The sequence below is a fragment of the Rattus norvegicus genome, chromosome 2 (assembly GCF_021556685.1).
Source record: "Rattus norvegicus strain SHRSP/BbbUtx chromosome 2, alternate assembly SHRSP_T2T, whole genome shotgun sequence".
Lineage (NCBI taxonomy): Eukaryota > Metazoa > Chordata > Mammalia > Rodentia > Muridae > Rattus > Rattus norvegicus.
Genome location: NC_141535.1, coordinates 162,160,210 through 162,181,116, shown reverse-complemented (window position 1 = coordinate 162,181,116; position 20,907 = coordinate 162,160,210). Strand labels below are relative to the sequence as shown.

The window sequence follows — 20,907 nt, the reverse complement described above, 5'->3', positions numbered from 1 at the left end:
ACACTCTCCTATATGCATCTTCCTTGCTATCAAAATTATTGACCTCTTTTTCAACAAATTCTTATTGGATAAATATATGCATATATGTGTATATGATTATGTGTATATATATTCCCATGAACAACTTGCTCAGTCTGTAATTTACTTCTATGTATGTTTTATCAGCAACTTTTTAATGTACACCAGAATATTAATATTAAGGCTAAGGCCACTTAGCCTTCCTGGAAGCTACTAGCAGCCTTGGGACCTTGGTAAGATATGTCATTGATATCTTAGGAAATTCTGCAGATTAATCATTTAACTAAAGACTCTTGCATTATGTCTGCTTTAGAAGATGAATCATGATGTTGACATTATGAGTTTAAGGCAAAGTTGAAGAGTTTTCACCAATATTTTCTTTTTTTTTTTTTTTGGAATTGTATTTTATCTTTGCTCAAGATTGCAGCAAAGATCTTTACTTCACAAAGACAAGTTTCAACTGGTTTAGCTCGCCTCTAGCTATTAAATGAAATGCTGGCATTACTCTTGTTTTAGAGAAAGACAAGACATATTTTCTGATAAGAAAAATGACTATCATTATTAATTCAAGAAGCTAATTATGTATCAAAAATCAGTGAATTATGTTCCATATAAGATGCATATTTAATGAGAATGAATTATGCTCTTTACTATATTTCTATTGATTTTCATTGTTCTTATAAAATAAATGTCTTGAGTATTTAACTAAACACATATATAATATTTTAGTATTTGCTTGGACTTGATGGTGATATTAAAATAGATAGGGTTATACTGTCTTTAATTATACATTCCAGTCTGTTTCATACACATGAATAAGTAAATTCAGTTATTATCAAAAACTTCAGAATAATTGTTGATTTTTCTCCCAAACATAAGTTCATAGAACAAAAGTCCATTCTATGCTTGATGTGTGTGTTTGTGTGTATGGATGTGTACATGCACATGTGTGTGTGTGTGAGTGTGTGTGTGTGAGTGTGTGTGTGTGTACACTTATAGTAATTATCCATTGTAAAGAGAATGAAACAATTAGGAAATATACAATGCTACTTTTTCAAGGAAAGAAAACTATTGAAATTAAAAGCAAAGTCCAAAGAAAAGAAAAATCTGAAGGCCAGTGAGTTGGCCTCATGGATACAAGTCCTTGATGTACAATCCTTGATAACTTAAGTGTGATTCTGGGATCCCAAGGCGAAAGAGGCAACCCACTTCCCATATTTGTCCTCTGCTTTCACATACATCCTGTGGCATATGAATGCCTGTGCTATGGTACACACACACACACACACACACACACACACACACACACACACACACAGAGGCACATAGAGTAATACCAAGTTAATACAAGAAAAAGCTTGGTGTTGTTCTTATTTCCAACCTTTCTACCAGTGTGAGAATATCATCCATTTTCAACTACATAACACCGAACTTTTATATATATATATATATATATATATATATATATATATATATATATATATATATATATACTAAAAATTCCAAGTAGTAAATTTAATCTTATATCTTTTAATAAGCATAGCATTAGGGATGTCACAGAATCACATGATTGCATAATGATGTTTATTTTTCCTTACAGGCAATACATTTATCTAACTATTGAACACATAGGTATAGCCATATATGTCATATTAACAAGAAGGATACAGAGATAAAGACTGGTCTTAGCACAGAATGTAAACTCTGAATTAACATCAGGCATCCCAGCTCCATAAATTATAAATGAAAACAAGAGCACTATTCTATAATAATGTGAAGATTTATGAATAAACTACGAGTCCTCTGAAAATATAAGCTGTAAAAGATTTCAGCATTAAGTACCGTGTCCTGGGATATTCATAAATCCTTTCATGGGTATTACCTATATAAATGTCTCCATGTTTTAACAGCTATATTTCAAGTGTTGTAATATACAGAAGAATCTTACATATCTATAGTATGTACTAGAAATACTTTGGAATCACACCAATGCTTGACAAGGGCATTGTATTATTAGTGCAGATTAATTACCTCCTGCCTTCGCCCTGATTCTCTCTAATCTCTGTCTGTGAAAATGTGCTGCTGACTTCAAGTAAAATTTTACAACCCAAGTGACAAACACCAAAGCTCATGGCCAAATCCCTGTGGCATCATTCTGATGTCTGAAATGTAGTCCCTACTATGCTTTAGATATCTTGGGTAAGAACCTAATTTGTAGTAGGTGACGAGGTGTGAGTTTAAGAAGCATTGACTCCATATGATGCACTTACCAGTGATTCTTTTTTATAAAGTAATCACATCTATTTTGCTGGTTCATGACTGTCCCACTTGGTGACTTTCTTGGGTATAGTCTAGAGAATGTGCCACTGTGTGATTTCGTCTTTGTGCGAACATCAAAAACTTCACTGAAACTTCAATGGTACAAGGAAATTCCTCTATGGGGGCTCTTGATGCCATCTAGCATAGCTAATGAGATATCTGAGCTTGTTATTAATTCTGAGTCACAGTAAACTTTTAAAATAAATAAAAGATGTATACTTTAATAATTTAAAAGTATAATACTACAGTATACACAAAGTCAGTAAAGTCTGTGGGCCTTACGTATCCCACTTTTTTTTCATAAATCTTTGTCATGGAGCCCTACAGTAAATGACAATCTCAATTTCTGTGGCCTGTTTGCCTTCCCTTCACAGTATTGCTTATTATATACATGTATGTCGCTCACTTTGGTGTTGATTCTGCAAGATGATGAGAAAACTCAGAAACAATGGTTTCTACATTTTTGCCTTGTAGGATTACTTTATTATAATTCCTAAAGAAATGGCATAGTTTTCAAATCTCAGATACAGTGTTGTATAGACTACAACTAGCTCTAAAATGAAAAAAGTTGTTCACATTTTCAATATGTACTTTTATTTTAAACAACAGCACACCAGACACAATGCAACAATGGGACCATAGTCATTACACTGATAACATTTTTTTTTTGGACAGGCTAACTTATAGGTCACGTGGATTTACTACTATCCAGAACTATTTTAAATATTTCCTTAAGTAATACTTTAAAACAAAAATCCTAAATATATACCACTTGAAGACATAATGTGCTTTGCTACTGCTGCCTTTGTACTCAAACGTCATCATTTAAAGTTCCTCAAAGTCATGGCCACTTGTGTTCATTGTTTCAGGGTGCATGACTCGTCCCATGAATAAGATTGTACCTGCATTGGTTTCGAAGGGAACAGAAGAGTGAAATAAAAAAACATGAGACATGAGACATATATTTCCCGTAATCAGTGTTCAAAAAAGTAAAAATATACATTATTTTTATTTTTAAAAGTATAAGAACATTGGAAACAATCTTAAATATATATGTCTTCTTGGCTTATGAAATAATGTTGTATTCACATAAAACACTCACCAGTTTTCCTGTTCTTGATGAGAAATAAAAATGGATGGTCGACAATAACCTGGGGGAACAGCACAGCCATCCTGCTAATTGCAATCATTCCTATGGTGCAGAGAGAAAGTAATTACATATCTATGGATGTGCAGAGACTCATGAGAACTTTCCAAAGATATGTCTGTCTCTTTAATAAAAAGGTAACAATCTGCAGAAAGCAGGGTTTTAAAGACAGAAATGTTTTAAAGCATTAACTTTTTTCCATTAATTTATTTATTTACTTTACATCCCAATTGAAGATCCCCTCTTCCCAGTCCCCCTTCACATGGTCCCACCCTCCACCACTGTGTTCTCCATGTTTGAGAATGGGGAAGGCCTCCTGGGTCACTACTCAGCCTGGCAAGTCAAGACACTGCAGGCCTAGGCACATTCTCTCTGTCTGAGGCCAGAAAAGGCAGCCCAGTTAGGAACATAGATCCTCAGACAGATAACAGAGTCAAGGAGAGCCCCACTGCCATTGTTGGGGATCCACATGAAGGCCAAGTTTCATATCTGCTGTGGTTGGTACCTAGGCCCAATCCTTGATGTTCCCTGGGCGCCCCCAAGTGTCCAGGTTAGTTGACTCTGTTAGTCTTGCTGTGGAGTCTCTATCCGCTTCAGGTTCCTCAAGCCTTGCCCCAAATCTTGGATATGGCATTAACATTTATACTTGCCATATTAGAGAAAAAAAAACAACCATATACAAGTCATTTTTCCATCTACACCAACCAAAATAATGGGGTGATTCACTCTTCCTGTTGTAAAAATATTATCCTTAGTCTAGGACAAATCTTTGTATGTTAATCAAACTGCCCTTTCTATTAAGGGGAAGAAGAAAGAAAGGATTGTCAAATTTAAGTCAGTCTTTTATATTTTCAAGGTATTTCTGTTGTCTGTAGGAAGTGTTGTACACTGCAGTTCTACATGCTAAGAAAGGAAAATTCGGCAGTAAGAGAAGCAGGTTATTCAGGTCCCTACTTATTTGTTATAGTCTGCTTAGTTACCTGATAATTTTAATCATTTTTTTCTATAAACTGTAAGACTGCTTTTTTATCCTCTTGCAAGTATTGTTATCACTGATGAGGATATAAATAATATATGCCGGTAAGCTAATGTATCACCATGTAACAGAAAGCTTTCCTAAATTTGATTTTATCTGTTTAACACTTAATGGAAGTGGTCCTAAATCAGTCAGAGGAAGCAGGAAGAGCTATGGTGAATCAGTCTTGGTTATCTTGGGAAACCTCAACCATCAAAACAATCAAGGGTGGAGCTGGGAAGAAGGCTCAACCACTAACGTTTCGGCCCACAACCATAAAGACCTGAGCATCCATGTAAAGCTGCGAGGGATCCTTTGCATCCATGTAAAAAGCTAGGCATGGTAGGATGGGGTGCATTTTAATTCAGTGCTGGGGAAGAAGAAAGACTCTTTGAGGGTAGCTGGCCTGCTAGTCTAACCAAATTGGTAAGCTCCAGATTTGGTGACAAAGACTGTCTCAAGAAAGTAAGATGGAGAGCTACTGAGAAAGATACTTGATGCCCACCTCTGCCTTACAAACGCCCCCTGACACACACACATACCAATGTGTGCACACATGAACACATATCTATCACACACAAAATGATAAAGGACAATTAACGACTATAATGCGAAATGACATATATATCTATTTAAAATTTTATAATTTGAAAATATTTTCTTAGCCAGGCTGTAGTGGTAAATGCCTTTAATTCCGGCACTCTTGGTAGAGGCCGGCTGATTTTTGAGTTCCAGGTCAGCCAGAGCTCTACAGAGGGAGTTTCAGGGAAGCCTGGGCAGCACAGAAATCCTGTCTCAAAAACAAAACAAAGCAAACAAACAAAAAAACAAAACAAAACAAAAACCAAATAAATTTTTCTTATGAGTATTACTATTAATATTTAAAAGTACTTAAACGTATTTTTATATCTATCAACTCTTATTTGCATGTCTAATTTTTCAAAGCCAACTTTCTACACACAAAAGTTAAGAACCAACTTCCATGAGTAATTAGGAAGAAAAAAATGTTTGAATACACATTAGGAGAATACGTTTATGCAAACAACCCTGCAGGAGAACCTTCTCTCAGACTGTCACTCATTGGGAGGCTAGGTATGGACATATTTCACATTCTATTGTGAACATTCTGGCCGCTTTAGTATGTTTGACTTCTGACTTGGAATAGGGTGGCCTCTTTGGCATGGTTTCTGGAAGGGATCTCCATTTCCACCCAAGATCATTTAAAAATTATAAATTTGGGAGAAGTAAAAAACATTCAGAAAATGACTTAGTATCTACCTGAGGCCACAGCTGCTTCTGACCCTTCTTCATTAACCTCAATGAAGGACTTGTGAACAGCTTTGGAGAGGAACAGTTCTTTCTTATCTGAAAAGAAGAAATTAGATCATTAGTGACAGACACAAAGAAATATTTGACACTTAGGGTGAGTTTGAGAGCTCTGAGAAACCAAGATACTGATATAAAAAAAACAAAAAAGATGATCTACAGCACAGCAGAACTAGCAATGGTATGGTTTAAAATTTGTTCTCATTTTATAACTACTTATTAATTTACCCCTTTCTTTCCCTCAGTAATTTCCCTGTATTTATTTCTCTTTTCTTTTATTTCTGTGGGTAGGGGAGCAAAATTCTGCTTTTTGATGGTGAAAATAAAAATATATATATTACCTATTATTCTCCATGTTGAAATAAGTATAAAGTGAAAACTGCTGAAGATCTAAGACTAAAAATATTCTTTTCTTAAACTTAATTTTATAATAATATAGATGCCACTAACAAGAAAAAATAAAATTGACATCTAGTCTGTAGAAACGTGAAAAGGGAAAAAATATAAAATGACATTCAAGTTTGGTTTACTGTCTTATTTGAACATATGAAAATATATTACCCCAGGATCACATTAAAAACACAGATTTTTTTTAATAAAAGACCATCTTCTGCATTGAATCTCCTTTCTGCTTACTTTGAAATGAATACCATTGGGGTATATTTATGATTCTAAACATTCATATTCTCAGACCCCATAGGAATCAGTACATGATGTTATTGAAAATAGGGTCTTAAAATGTAGTCAGAGTAGAGGACTCTGACTAAGGATGACTCCCCTCAACAAGGGGACTGTGAACTAAGACAGCTACAGAGAAAAGTGGAGATGGACTGTTTAGTTTCATGTGTCAATTTGTCTGAGCTTTAGTGCTTAGATACTTGAACAAACATTCTGGACGTTTCTGGGAGCATGTTTTTGGATGTGATTTAACGTTTAAATTGGTGGGTTTTTCTTATTTTTTCTTTATTATTTTTATTAGATGTTTTATGTACTTATATTTCAAATGTTTTATCCCCTTTCCCCCTCTCCCCTCCCCTTGGTTCTATGAATATGTCCCTACTCCCACCCATTCACACACTGCCACCTCAACACCCCGGCATTCTCCTACACTGGGGAAATGACCTATCTAGTTATCCATCTCCTATAAAAGATGAATTTATCTATAAAATTATTTATAAACACATACTGAAAACATATATTTAAGGCCCACTTATACACACATATATGTACCCACATGTCTTGCATCTCTGTAGAAACATAACTAATGTATGTGCAAAGATAAGTCGATAAGCTGTTATCTATAAGCCAAGGAAGGAGACCCAGAATATTTCAATTTCAATCCCCCAATTCTTTTCTGGAAGAAAACAAAGGAGGAATGGATGTAGGGGAGTGGTGAAGTAGGTGAGAAGAACCAGAAGGAGAGAAGGAAGGGAAACTGTGGTCTGGATGTAATATAGATGATATATATTATATATATAATATATATAGTTATATACACATATAAATTTGTATATTACATATGTATATATAATATGTGAAATAAAATGTATATATTTTATGTGTAAAAATATATATGTATATGTGTAAAAAATGTGTATATGTAAATATATATACATATATACATACATACATACATACATATAAATGACTCCCACCGTCCCCCAAAATGAGAAAATTCTAATGCTGTCAAAACTTGTAGTTTGGTCTTTTATCTACAGAGCTAGTGAGAACATAAACTTCTAATTTTTGATAAATCATTTTATTAAAATTAAAATAAAATTACATAATTTCCCCTTTCATTTCCATTATTCAATCCCCCCATATACCTCTGTTGGCCTTACAAATTCATGATATTTTAAAACTTTTGTTATATATATATATATATATATATATATATATATATATATATATATATATATTTCTAAGTACATAAATACAATCTACTCAGACTGTATAATGTTACTTGTACAGATGTGAGTTTAGGGCTGACCACTAGTCATCTGAAAACCAACTTGGAAGTTCTTCCTTGGAAAGATCAAATTGCCCAGTCTGAAATACTTTGTTGTGGAAAAAGTAGGAAACTATAAAATTTCTTGCATCTTTGTGTTCTTAACTCTTCCCCAAGATGAAAACAAAAGAAACATCAAACGCATGCCAAGAACTTGTGAAAAAGGAGAAGCCCAGACAGCAGGATAAAGGGTTACTCAAGTGTGTTCTCCTCCACACAGTTCTCCCCTTTTCTTCAATTCTAGGAGGTCTAAGGTAAAGTACAGATAAATAACTGGGTTGTTGTTTCCCAGCACCATTTGTAGAAGGTACAGATATACAAAGTGTTGGGTAGATGGCTAGGTTAGTAAATTGCCTGCCACCAAAACTTGACCTGAACTCAGATCCCAAGCACCCACTTGTAAAGGTAAGCATGGTGGGAACCCAGAGTAGAAGGAACACTGGGCCTTCCTGGTCAGCCAGACCAGCCCAGCCAATGAGAGCCTGTCTCAAAAAAAATGTGGAGAAGTATTGAGGAAGAAACCTTACGTTGACCTCTAGCCTCTACATACACTTGTACAGTGTGTACCTAACCACGCATGTACGCCTGTACACACACACAGACACAGACACACACACACACACACACACACACACACACACACACACACACACACACAGAGGCATACAGAAAAAAAACACAGTTTTTTTTTTTTTTACCGTTAGCTGCTGAATAACTTATAATTAACTCCAACCTGTTTTCCATTTTCCTTCAAGTTTTCAAAAACACATAATTATCTTCCACACACGGAGAACAATGCTCACTAACATTTTTTGGTATGTCTGGTAAACAGCACCTGATTATTCTGAATAGTCATCAAGGTATCTAACAATGGCATCTGTGAATATACACCGAATAGAGATTTGTTTCCTTAGATTATAGTTAGTAATAGTTATGACATTATTAAATAGCCTGTTTCATATATTATTTTTTTCCTATAAAATACATTTGATGACTAAAAAAAATAAAATGCAACCAAAATCTATGTGAATCATCAAGTATAATTAGCTCTCTTAAATCACTTTTGATTTTATTTAACAAAAGAAACATAAACTATTTGATTAATTGGATATCTTAGTTGGTAAAACAACATGTGAATCCAAAGGGCATGAGATGGATAAACAATTTAGCAGTTAGCTGATAACTATTTTCAAATTCTGATTTTTCTTCATTTGGTCAGTTAATAGAAGGTCATGAATCAAGACAATTATGGCCCTGAAAGAAACCATAAACCATTTGATTAATCAGATATTTTAGTTGGTAAAACAAACACATGAATCCAAAGGGCATGAAATGGATAAACAATTTAGCTGTTAGCTGATAACTATTTTCAAATTCTGATTTTTCTTCATTTGGTCAGTTAATGGAAGGTCCTGAATCAAGACAATTATGGCCCTGAAGGCACAAGCGATAGAACCCAGGGCCTCAGGGCAACAGATGCCTACCTTAAGAGCTGAGCCCCATGAAATACTTTAAAGGGGAGTTTACAAAGACACAGAATGCTATCAGCCATATCATTTTGCAGAAAGGAAACTGCCTGCAGTAGCTCTTAAAATCTATTCTAATGTATGCACTAGACACCTAGGAATAAAGAAAACATGACCCCTTTACATGTGGCCTGTGTGCAAGTGTTGGAAGAATAGGGAAAGGTTGATTGATGGACAGTAACTTACAGTTAAATAGGAGTTATGGTTGTTAACTGTAGGTGATAACGTGCTGTACATGTCAAAAGCCTACACTAAAGCATTCCCAAATGTTTGTGGTAATAGCCATTGTTGTTTTGACTTTTTTTTAAACCAAAAAAAAAATGAATAACTGTTTAAGGAGACAGATGTGTTTAGCTTGATGTCATCAATAGTCAAGAGCCACCCGAAGAGCCCAGATGAGCCTAATGACTTGCGTCTGCTCTCTGGGACTCGCACAAAGGTGGGAGAAGAGAAGCTGTTCCACAAAGTTGTTCATCACCACGGCATGTACACCATGCACCAGCACATGCATGCACGTATATAATAATAAATGACAAATTTTTAAAAGATTTTAGTGCTGGCAAAACTGCACAGAGGGTAAAGGCACCTGCCCCCTAAGTTTAATGACCCAAGTTCAATCCCCAGGACTCACATGATGGAAGGAGAAACCTCACAGTGTATCCCCTGTCTTTCTCTTGTGTGCTATGACATGTGAATGCCTTCACCAAATAAGTAAATGAATATGATTTAGAATTTTAAATTTTTAAAATACTAAAAGGTACATATGTGTATTTGAAATTATACATGGTGCATGATTAAAAATGCATTTTTTCTATTATTTATGCCAGCTAAAAATAAATTTAATTAAATGCAGTAGTGACATATATAAATGGCCATTTCCTAATTTGCAGTGGCTGTCACAATATATCAGAGCAAGGGGATGGGAAGGCTGCACAGTTTGCACGGCTTGCACCATTCACAGGAAATATTTCTGCATGGGATCATCTCATGCAAATGCAAACTGATTTAGACCAGGACTCTCCTTTCCTCCCCTCTGTCCCCCTGCCTGCTGTCCCACCCTCAGGGTTATTTCATATTGCATATGCCCCAGCACCTCCACAGGCAGCCTCTCTACACTCATATTAATATTCATTCCATAGTCTCTGTCCTGCACTCTGCTTCACATCATCCGAGTTAAAAATGTTGTTTTCACTTCTGCTTTGCTTTCCCACATCCTCCTTGGCCTTTGTCTTCCCAAGGATCAGATTCTACCCCGGGGAGACTTTTCTTCCTTTCCTCTGCTTCCTGTATCTTTAAATTAGACCTGACCATTCTTTTCCCAAGGATGCAGAAACTGATTCTATGAAGCCTTTCTAAAATATGGTACCTGCATTAGTGTCTGTCTCCTCCTGGACTGCCACCTCCCTTAAGGCAATGGCTATGCCATTCATCCGAGCACTCCTAGCCTCTGGCATAGAGATGCATCTGAAAAGTGAACTCCTGAATAGAGGGATTGTTTCTGCTGATGTGTAATTTTCTAGTACTAACCCAGCACATTATGCTGTATAAGATCCAGCAATTGTTTAATGAAAGGTCTTAGTTCTTTCATAATGTGAGACTGTGGGTGTGCTGTTTGTGAAAACGCATGGACAGCATGGCCACAGTTCTGCTCACAATTATGCCTAGGATGTTTACTTTTATTATAAAATGCATCATATTAATACAAACTAAAAGTTCCAACAGAAAAGCAGTAAGGGGGGAGGAGGAGCAGAAAAGTCACATGCTTAAAAAGACCTACAAATTGGATCAAGTTTAAAAAATATGGAAATATGCAACCTCGGGGGTAGGAGATGGGGGACTCTCTAGAAAGTACCAGAGACCTGGGAGGTGAGAGAATCTCAGGACTCCAAGGGAGGGTCCTCAGATGAAATGCCCAGCAGTGGGGAGAGGGAACTTTTAGAATCCATCTTCAGTGGAAAGACAGGGCATCAAGTGGAGGAATGGGGTTGCCATCTCACAGTAAAAATCCCTAACCCAGAATTTTTCCTGTCTAAAAGAACTGCAGTGACAAAAATGGAGAAGAGACTGAGGGAAAGGAGGTCCACTTGGGATATACCTCAAGGGGAGGCTCCAAAGCCTGATATTATTCCTGATGCTATGGTGTGCTTACAGCATGGCTGCCCTCCAAGAAGTCCAACAAACAACTAACTGAGACAGAAGCAGATTTGTTTTCAATTGGATATTTTCTTTATTTACATTTTCAATGTTATCCCCTTTCCTGGTTTTCCCTCTGGAAACCCCTTATCCCATCTCCCCTCCCCCTGCTTCTATAGGGTTCTTCCCCACCCACCCACCTACTTCCTCCTGCCTCCCCACCTTGGCATTCCCCTACACTGGGGCATCAAGTCTTCACAGGACCAAGGTCCTCTCCTCCCACTGATGCCCAACAAGGCCATCCTCTGCTACATATGCAGCTAGAGCCATGGGTCACTCCATGTGTACTCTTTGGTTGGAGGTTTAGTCCCTGAGAGCTCTGGAGAGCCTGGCGGTTGATATTGCTGTTTTCCCCACGGGGTTGCAAACCCCTTCAGCTACTTCAGTCCTTTCTCTAACTCGTTTATTGAGGACCCTGTACTCAGTCCAGTGGTTGCCTGTGAGCATCCATCTCTGTATTAGTCAAGCTCTGGCAGAAGCTCTCAGGAGACAGCTGTATCAAGCCCCAGCCAATATGCACCTGTTGGTATGCCCAATAGTGACTGGAATTAGTGAGGGCATGTGGGATAGATCCCCAGGTGTGGCAGTCTCTGGATGGCCTTTCCTGCTGTCACTGCTCCACACCTTGTTTCCATATTTCCTCCTGTGAGTATTTTGTTCCTGCTTCTAAGAAGGACTGAAGCATCCACATTTTGGTCTTCCTTCTTCTTGAGCTTCAAATAATCTGTGAATTTTATCTTGGGTATTCTGAACTTTTGCGCTAATATGCACTTATCAGTGAGTGTATACCTTGTGTGTTCTTTTGTGATTGGGTTACCTCACTCAGGATGATATTCTTACACACAACCAATGGACAGAAGCCAGGGACCCCTGTGGTTCAATTAGGGAAAGGCTAGAAGAAGCTGAGGAGGAGGACAACCCCATAGGAAGATCAGCAGTCTCAACTAACCTGGACCCTCAAGATCTCTCACACACTGAGCACCAACCAGGCAGCATACACTAGCTAGTACGAAGCCCTGGACACATATAGAATAGAGGACTGCCTGGTCTGGCCTCAGTGAGAGAAGAGGCAAGTAATTCTTCAGAGAATCGAGGCCCCAGAGTGTGGGGAGGTCTGGCAGGGGGTGGGTGTAGGGTGGAAGTACAACTTCTTAGAGATAGGAGGAAGAGGAAGAGGAAGAGGAAGAGGAGGAGGAAGAGGAAGAGGAAGAGGAAGAGGAAGAGGAGGAGGAGGAGGAAGAGGAAGAGGAGGAGGAAGAGGAGGAGGAAGAGGAAGAGGAAGAGGAGGAGGAAGAGGAAGAGGAAGAGGAAGAGGAAGAGGAAGAGGAGGAGGAAGAGGAAGAGGAAGAGGAAGAGGAAGAGGAAGAGGAGGAGGAAGAGGAAGAGGAAGAGGAAGAGGAAGAGGAGGAGGAAGAGGAAGAGGAAGAGGAAGAGGAGGAGGAAGAGGAAGAGGAGGAGGAAGAGGAAGAGGAAGAGGAAGAGGAAGAGGAGGAGGAAAGGGATGAAGAACTGTGGGAGGGCAGACTAAGTGGGGTTAATGTCTTGGACTTCACCCTGTGACACTGTATGTCAGTAAGAAGCCCTCTGTCCTGCCAGGCCATTTGGTTCTCAAGGAACTGCATCTCTCCTGTTCTAGTCATCTCATCTACATCTAACACACTGTACCACACCGATCATGCACTCAGATATTTAGTGCACTGATTTAGAATACAAGGATCATTGAAACAATTTTTACTGTGATTTCTTTCTCAGAAAGCAAGGCAAAGCGAATGGATACCATTTTGTGGAAATGTATGTATGAGTATATGTATATGTGTATTCATGTGGGTAGAAGTGTTTGTATGGATGTACATGTATGCACATAGTATCAGGGCTGAACCTTGGGTGTTGATCCCTGAGAGCTATATACATTGTTTTATGAGATAAGGTCTCTCTGTGGCTGGGAGCTCACTAATTAGTCTAGTCTGGCTGTCCAGAGAGCCCTAGGGATCTGCCTCTACCATCACCGCCTTAGCACTGCCAGCCTGATGTTTTAATGTACATTCTAGGGATTGAACTTAGGTTCCCATATTTATGTGTCTAGGACTGTATCTCCCAAGTCTACAAATATTGGTTTCTTTTCTTTTCTTTCTTTTAAAACTTGTTTTTGCTCTTAATGTCAGCACAGGGGCTCTAAACAGCCTTTCCTTCTGGCCACTGTAGGAACTGCTGGTCAGTGATTGGTGCTACTTTCCTCCGGGTTGCCAGGACCCAGACATTTTGCAATGGATAAGTGGGAAAAGGCCAGAAAACTATAGGCTATCCAGAGAGGAGCTGGGCAGAAAACAAAACCCTTGTGAAGAAAGCAGGGCAAAAGTACTAAGTTATCCATCCAGTTCGATGAGCTAATATTTATTGAGCAAGTCCTTCATTTGTGTTGTTGTACAGGGCACTGAGACTAAGCATCTGAGGACCATATTCTGCTGGCAGGATGGCCATCTGGCAAGGGCTGGCCTCTACTTCCTTTGTGGTATATGTGTCTGAATACAGCCATTTTAAATAGACTTCTGCATCACCAAGGGCAGGCTTAAAATAACAAATGGAGTATCATAGCAGAACTCTAGAAAATAGTGCCTCTGGGCAGTACTATTTTTAGTTTCAGCACCACCCATAAAACTTTAGAAACATTTCCCGGAGTCTGACTTCTTCTAGATTAAAACAATGTTTGTTTTCATTCAGATTTTGTTGTAGAAACAGAACGTATTCACTGTTTGTTCATTCATATGCTGAGTAGCTATCATATATACTAGCATACTATAGACACTTAGCAGCCTCTTCCTTATAAAGGAGGTGGGCATAAGTAAATGAACACCAGTAAAGTAAATCCACAAATGACCATGACTTCCAGATGCGGTTCATATACCTGGGCAAACAGTATTCGACAGTATGTTGGTAGGTGACAGGGGCAGTAGGAACATCTTCTTGGAAGAGTGTTAGGTAGGGAAAAATGGGAGAGTACATAGGACCTGAGGCCAAGAGAATGTAAAAGAACCAGCCTAGTGAAGACCGATGGTGCAGGTGAAACCAGTACAGAGACAGATTCAAACTGAGCATGGTTGGGCTTGAGTATGGGAAGCAGACAGAATGGGGAGCAGGGAGAAGCAGCCTATAGAAATCCAGGCAGCATCCATCAGGAGGTGTCCTACACTTCTTCACTTTCATGCCACGGCTGCACTGTGCTGATCTCTGAAGAAAGAGTGACCTTTCTCACAGTCACAAGCTTTGGAACAGCTTGTCGCTCTGGGGCAAGTGCATAAGAAGACAGTCCAAGTAAAAGGTGAGACACAGCGACAGATTTAGGTGTGAAGCCCTACCAGGTTCCATGTGAAGAGAAGGAAACTGCCTGGGAAGAGAGAGGGAGGCCAGGCAAGGGTGACAGCTGGGATGGTTCTGGAAGAATAAGCAGACGAGTCAAAGAGGAGGAGGCAAGGTCATTTGACACAGTATTGCAATTACAATGTGAGAAAATTAGTAGGGGCGACTTAACGGTCTCCATGGACCGTGGACTAGGAGGAAAAAGGAGAGCAGCAGACAAATGCTCTTATGGTATGAGTTGTGACCATGATGTCAGAGAGCCAAGACTTTATCCGGAAATAACAGCACTTCATTGCTTTAAGTTTAGAAGATACTAGTAAAGGGATAATTAAAACGAGCAAATACATCAGGGCAGGAAGATCACATTCAGTTTTCAATAGTCAGATAAAAATGTAGGAATAGAGGTTGAGTTGTGGCAATGAAAAGAGGAACAAGCCCTCTGGCTTACAATGCAAGGAGAAAGAGGAACATGACGAAGGATACAGGAGCTAGGCCGGCATCAATCTACAGTGCTTGTGTTTGACCTGAATATGCCTTTCCCTGTGTCTTTTTAAGTCCTTTATTTTATTGCCTTCTTTATTAAAGCTTGTACTTTATGCTGAAGGATTTAGTAGTCTCTTTTTCTGGCCCCTTATACCATCCAAGAAGATTACCTATTAATCCAAATGTCATTCATTTCTATTATAAAAATAGCCCTCCTCTATACAAGGATCCTTGCTGCCACTATCTGAGCATTTTAAACAGAACCCAAGCAGAAAATGATTCTCAGTAGTGAGCACTCCTTGTTTCTTGTATGAGTCTTTACTGTGTTTTATGTTAATGGAATTTAGCATCGAAGCAATGGATGTCAAATTGAGATGAAGTCAACATAATGAATATTGAACAGCCTACCTCATCCACATCTGCATCCACTGAGTACTGGGTAAGTTGAATTGATGGGCACTGAGGAAACGCGTCACAGCCAATCTTTGGGACATTTATATTCTACATGGGATACCTGAGATATTAGATGCATGAGTAACAAACATACGAAATAAGATGTGTGATGTGTTGCAAAGAGGATCATAAAATACCAAGGACTTAATGACTGGGTTGATGATGTTTGGGCTATCTGGGGGTGAGGTTCATTTCAAATGAAAGAGATTTCCCCAATGCGAGGACCTGGGGAGATAGGAGGTGCAGAGCAAGTTCAGAGTCACCAGAATACTGGCTAAGTAGAACTTGGGAGGGAGGTGTGAGAATTTTTTTGTGGAACGGGCAAGCACGACCACAAAGCAAAGATTTTGAGCTGGTGCTGCAATGATCTGAGAGTGTTAAGGTGATTAGTCTTGGCAGTGGAAGATTGGAGAGAGATTGGAGTCCATTTAGCAGGGTATTGAAGTAGCCTAAGGCAGCAGTAATAAGCATCCAAACAAGAGTGGATTCAAAGGGATAAAAATGAAGGAGGCTCTGCCAGGAGCTTAGCAAAAGATTTCAAAGTCACTTAGCTTCTCCTGATGCAAAAGGAGATGACACCCATTGTCTGTTTTCTTTTCCGTCCATAATTTAAGAATCTTGCAGTTTACAATGATGGACTGTTCCTTGACTGCTTTCAAATTTGCAGGCTGACTATACTATCGACTTGTTGTTTAAATAGTTTTTTTAAAATATGAAATAAAATTTTTGTTGACAAAGTAACACATGTACAAGGTTATATTACAAATAGTACTAAGATCTGTAAGAGAAAAAAATTTAGGTGGACGAGACGTTTCTATGGGTAAAGTATGTACTGTAGAATTATGGGGTTCTGAGCTCTAGTTCTCATGTGAAAAATACAATACACATGTGGCACAATACACAATCATCCCAGCTCTAAGAAGAGACAAATGGATCCCAAAAGCTTGCTGGGCAGCCAGTGTAGCTCAAATGACAATGGCTAGATTCAGTGGGAGATTATTCATAAAGATGGAGAGGAAAAGAGGAAGACACCCAGGGTTCCTTTAGTATCCACATATTTACATGTGAATGCTTAGCAACACACACACACACACACATACACACACCCCATCACACACCACACAATACATGCATACACCTCATCACACACACCCCATCGCCCATCACAAACACACACACAACCATCACATACACTTCATCACACATTACACACACACACACACACACACACGTATCATCATCATCATCATCATCTTTATCATCACATACACACCCCGTCACACACACTCTACCACACACACTCCATTACACATCACACACACACCATCACACACATACATCACATCACACATCTCATGCACAAACACACACACACACACATATCATCATCATCATCATCATCATCATCATCATCATCATCATCTTTATCATCACATACACACCCTGTCACACACACTCTATCACACACACACTCCATTACACATCACACACACACCATCACACACGTACCATCACATCACACATCTCATGCACAAACACACACACAGACACACACACACACACACACACACACACACACACACACACACACACACAGCATCTCACATGCACATATGTAAAAATAACAACAAAATGAACATTCCCCTCTCTCACCAGGAAACATATATCCCTATTCTAGAGCGAAGAAATGCTGTTACTTTCTAAATCGCTTGGAAATAATCTCAGCATTCAAATACTTCTTTCTATTCAGATTCAAAGACATCTATACTGATTCTATTCAGTCTTTTGCAAGGGGTCCTAACTGACTTTTGATTTATTTCCTTCTTTCTTCCCATTATGCTCTCTCTAATCCATGATTTCCCACACTCTGGTCACTGATGACATTTAGGATTGGGTGGTTAGTCATATTTAAACTAGGATTGTTTCCTACTGTGATGGACAAGAAGCTCTTGAGCTATTGCTGACTCTTCTCTGTGATTGATGTGGAAAAGATACTTGACTTTTTGAGAACTTGTGTTTTGACAAACATTTTTCTCAATCTTATGTTAAATTAGGCTGCTATGTCTTTCTTCCACAAGCCTTCCAAGCTTTGGAGCTAGAGACATGGCTCAGGGGCTAGGAGCACTAGCTACTTTCCAAAGTACCCAGATTTGATTCCTAACAGCAACATGGCAGGTAACAACTTTATAACTCTAGCCCTAGACGACCTGCTACTTTCTTATGGCCTTGGTGGGCACTGCGCCCATGTGGTACACAAATATACTTTCAAGTTATACACCCTTACAAATAAAAATAAACAAATAAAAGTTTTACAACCCTTTCCTGCATATTTCTCTGGATCAGGTAAGGTTTACTTAAATTTATAATATGGTACTTTTCTTATATGTTTGCATCACCAGCATCTGTTTTATGAAAATAAGAGCTACAGCATGAAATTTCATCCATATTACACATCATGAAGAACCCCATAGATCTTAGGAAAGTAGCAAGTATTAACTAACCACATGCAAATATTCTTACTGAGTCCTTGTAGAGGTCAGAAAGAATTATATAGTCTCTACCTACTGATACTTGAGTTTTGATCAAGAAGCCAAACCATACAGTGAACAAAAGAAAGCTTCTTCAACAAATGGTAAGTGGATGTCTACATGTAGAAGAATGCAATAAGAGCCAATATTTATCACCCTGCACAAAACTCAAGTTTAAATGAACCTATGACCCCAACATCAAACTGGATACACTAAATCTAACAAAAATGAAAGTCAGATAGCCTTGAATTCATTTAGCACATGTGAACATCAGTGGCTCAGCCCTTAAGGTCAACAATTGACAAATGGAACCTCATGAAACTGAAAAGCTTCTGTAAGGCCAAAGACGCTGTCAATTGGATAAACAATACCCTACAGATTGGGAAAAGAACTTTACAAACCCTATATCTTAAAGAGGGCTAATAACCAAAATACACAAAGAATTTAAGAATTTAAACATCAACAAACCAAATACTCCAATTTAAAATGGGCGACACAGGTGAACAGGGAATTTTGAACGGAGGAATCTCGAATGGCTGAGAAGTACGTAAAGAATTTCTGAGCATCCTTAGCCATCAGGAAAATGCAAATCAAATGACCATAGCACCATCGTATATCATCTTACATTACCCAGAATGCCTATGGTCAAAACTCAAGTGAGAGCACATGCTGTGGAAGACGTGCAGCCAAGGGAACTCTCTTTCATTGCTGGTGGGATGGAAAATTTGTACAACCACTGGGAAATCAATCTGGTGGGTTTTTTTTATTGTTGTTGTTTTTGTTTTGTTTTGTTTTGTTTTTTCTGTTTTTGTTTTTTAGAAAATTTGGAATAGTTCAATCTGAACACCCAGCCATATCATTCCTGGCCATACCTAAAAGATGCTACACCATACCACAAGGACACATGCTCCATATGTTTACAGCAGCTTTTTTTGTAATAGCCAGAACCTGGAAACAACTCAGATGTCCCTCAACCAAAGAATGAATACAGAAAATGTAGCTCATTTACACAATAGAATACTACCCAGCTATTAAAACCAAGGATATCATGAATTTTTCAGGCAAATATATGGGCCTTGAGAATATAATCCTAAGTGAGGCAGCCCAGACCAATAAGGATGTACATAAGGATGTACTTCTTACAGGTAGATATTAGCAATAAGGACAGGATACCCATGCTGCAATCCATAAACCCAAAGAAGCTAAACAAGAAGGGAAGCCCAAGCAACGATGCTTGAATTTTACTTAGAAGGAATAAAATAATCATAGGAGGCAGATGGAGGGAGGGAACTGGGTGGATGAGGTTATGGGGAGGGGACTGGGGGTGTTCAATATCAAGTGTGGACAGAGACAGGAGAGAAGACCAGAGGGCCAGGAGAGTGAATAGGAATCTAGTTGGTGGGAGTTGGGGAGGTAGGGGCTTCACTAAGACCTGCTAGAGACTTGAGTTGGGGGGGGGGGCACCATGAGTCTATGGAGGTGACTTTACCTAAGACTCCTAGCAGTGTGAATACAGAACCTGAAGTACCCATTTCCTGTTGCCATGCAGGACCCCAAGTTAAGGGATAAGGACACAACCTACCCACAAAACATTGCCCCCAAATTCATTTCGTCTACAAGAAGTACAGGAACAAAGATGTAGCAGAGACTGTCCACCCAATAACCACCCTAACTTGAGAGCCATCCCATGGACAAGCACCAATCCCTGACATTGGTAATGGTACTCTGTGTGCTTGCAGACAGGAGTCTAGCATAACTGTTTTCTGAGAGACTTCACCTAGCAGCTGACTGAAACAGATGCAAAGACACACAGTCAAACATTAGACAGACCTCAGAGAAACTTATGAAAGAGTTGGGGGAATGATTGAGGGCCCCAGAATGGAGAGAACATCCACAGGAAAGCCAACAGAGTCAACAATCTGAACCTTTGAGGGCTCTCAGAGACTAAACCACCTTCGAAAAAGAGCATACACAGGATGGAACTAGGACTGTGGCACATGTGTAGCAGACATGCAGTTCTGACTTCATGTAAGTCTTCCAATAACTGGAGGGAAGCTGCCTTAAATCAGTTACCTGCTTGTGGTCCCTTTTCCCCTAACTGGACAGCCTTGTCTGGCCTCAGTGGGATATGATACACCTAGCCCTGAAAAGAAGGAATCCACCACCTTCTCAGAGAAGAGGATGGGGATTGGTGAGAGAATGTAAAGGGGGGCAGCAATTGGAATTAAAGTGAGTAATTAAATTGATAGAAAAATATCTCATATATTTCATGTAGGTTTCAACCCTTATATAAGAATAAGTAGTAGTAGTAGTAGTAGTAGTAGTAGTAGTAGTAGTAGTAGTAGTGGTAGTAGTAATAGTAGTAGCAGTAGTAGTAAAGAATCCCTACCCATCAAAGTGTTCCTGTTATTTGGAGAGATGAAAAATTAGTCACCTAAAAAGGATTTGAACTACGTAGAAAGGAGCATGTGGTACTCAAATAGACAAGGCTAAGAAACTCCACTGAAATTAGAAGAGGCAGAGGGAAACAAATGAAT

At 38.8% G+C, this 20,907-nt stretch overlaps 1 protein-coding gene across 2 annotated transcripts in view; it reads right to left on the bottom strand.

Moving 5' to 3' along the window:
* Nucleotides 1–1,585: 1,585 nt before the first annotated feature.
* Serpini1 (serpin family I member 1) overlaps nt 1,586–20,907 on the bottom strand; it is an 86,314-nt gene continuing 66,992 nt past the window's right edge. The window contains exons 8-10 of one of the 2 annotated variants that reach the window (XM_087614365.1): nt 5,778–5,864; nt 3,440–3,529; nt 1,586–3,239 (exon numbers count right to left, since the gene is read on the bottom strand). In XM_087614365.1, coding sequence (XP_087470491.1) covers nt 3,163–3,239; nt 3,440–3,529; nt 5,778–5,864 — 254 coding nt within the window. In that variant the 3' untranslated portion in view covers nt 1,586–3,162. 2 annotated transcript variants of the gene reach the window in all.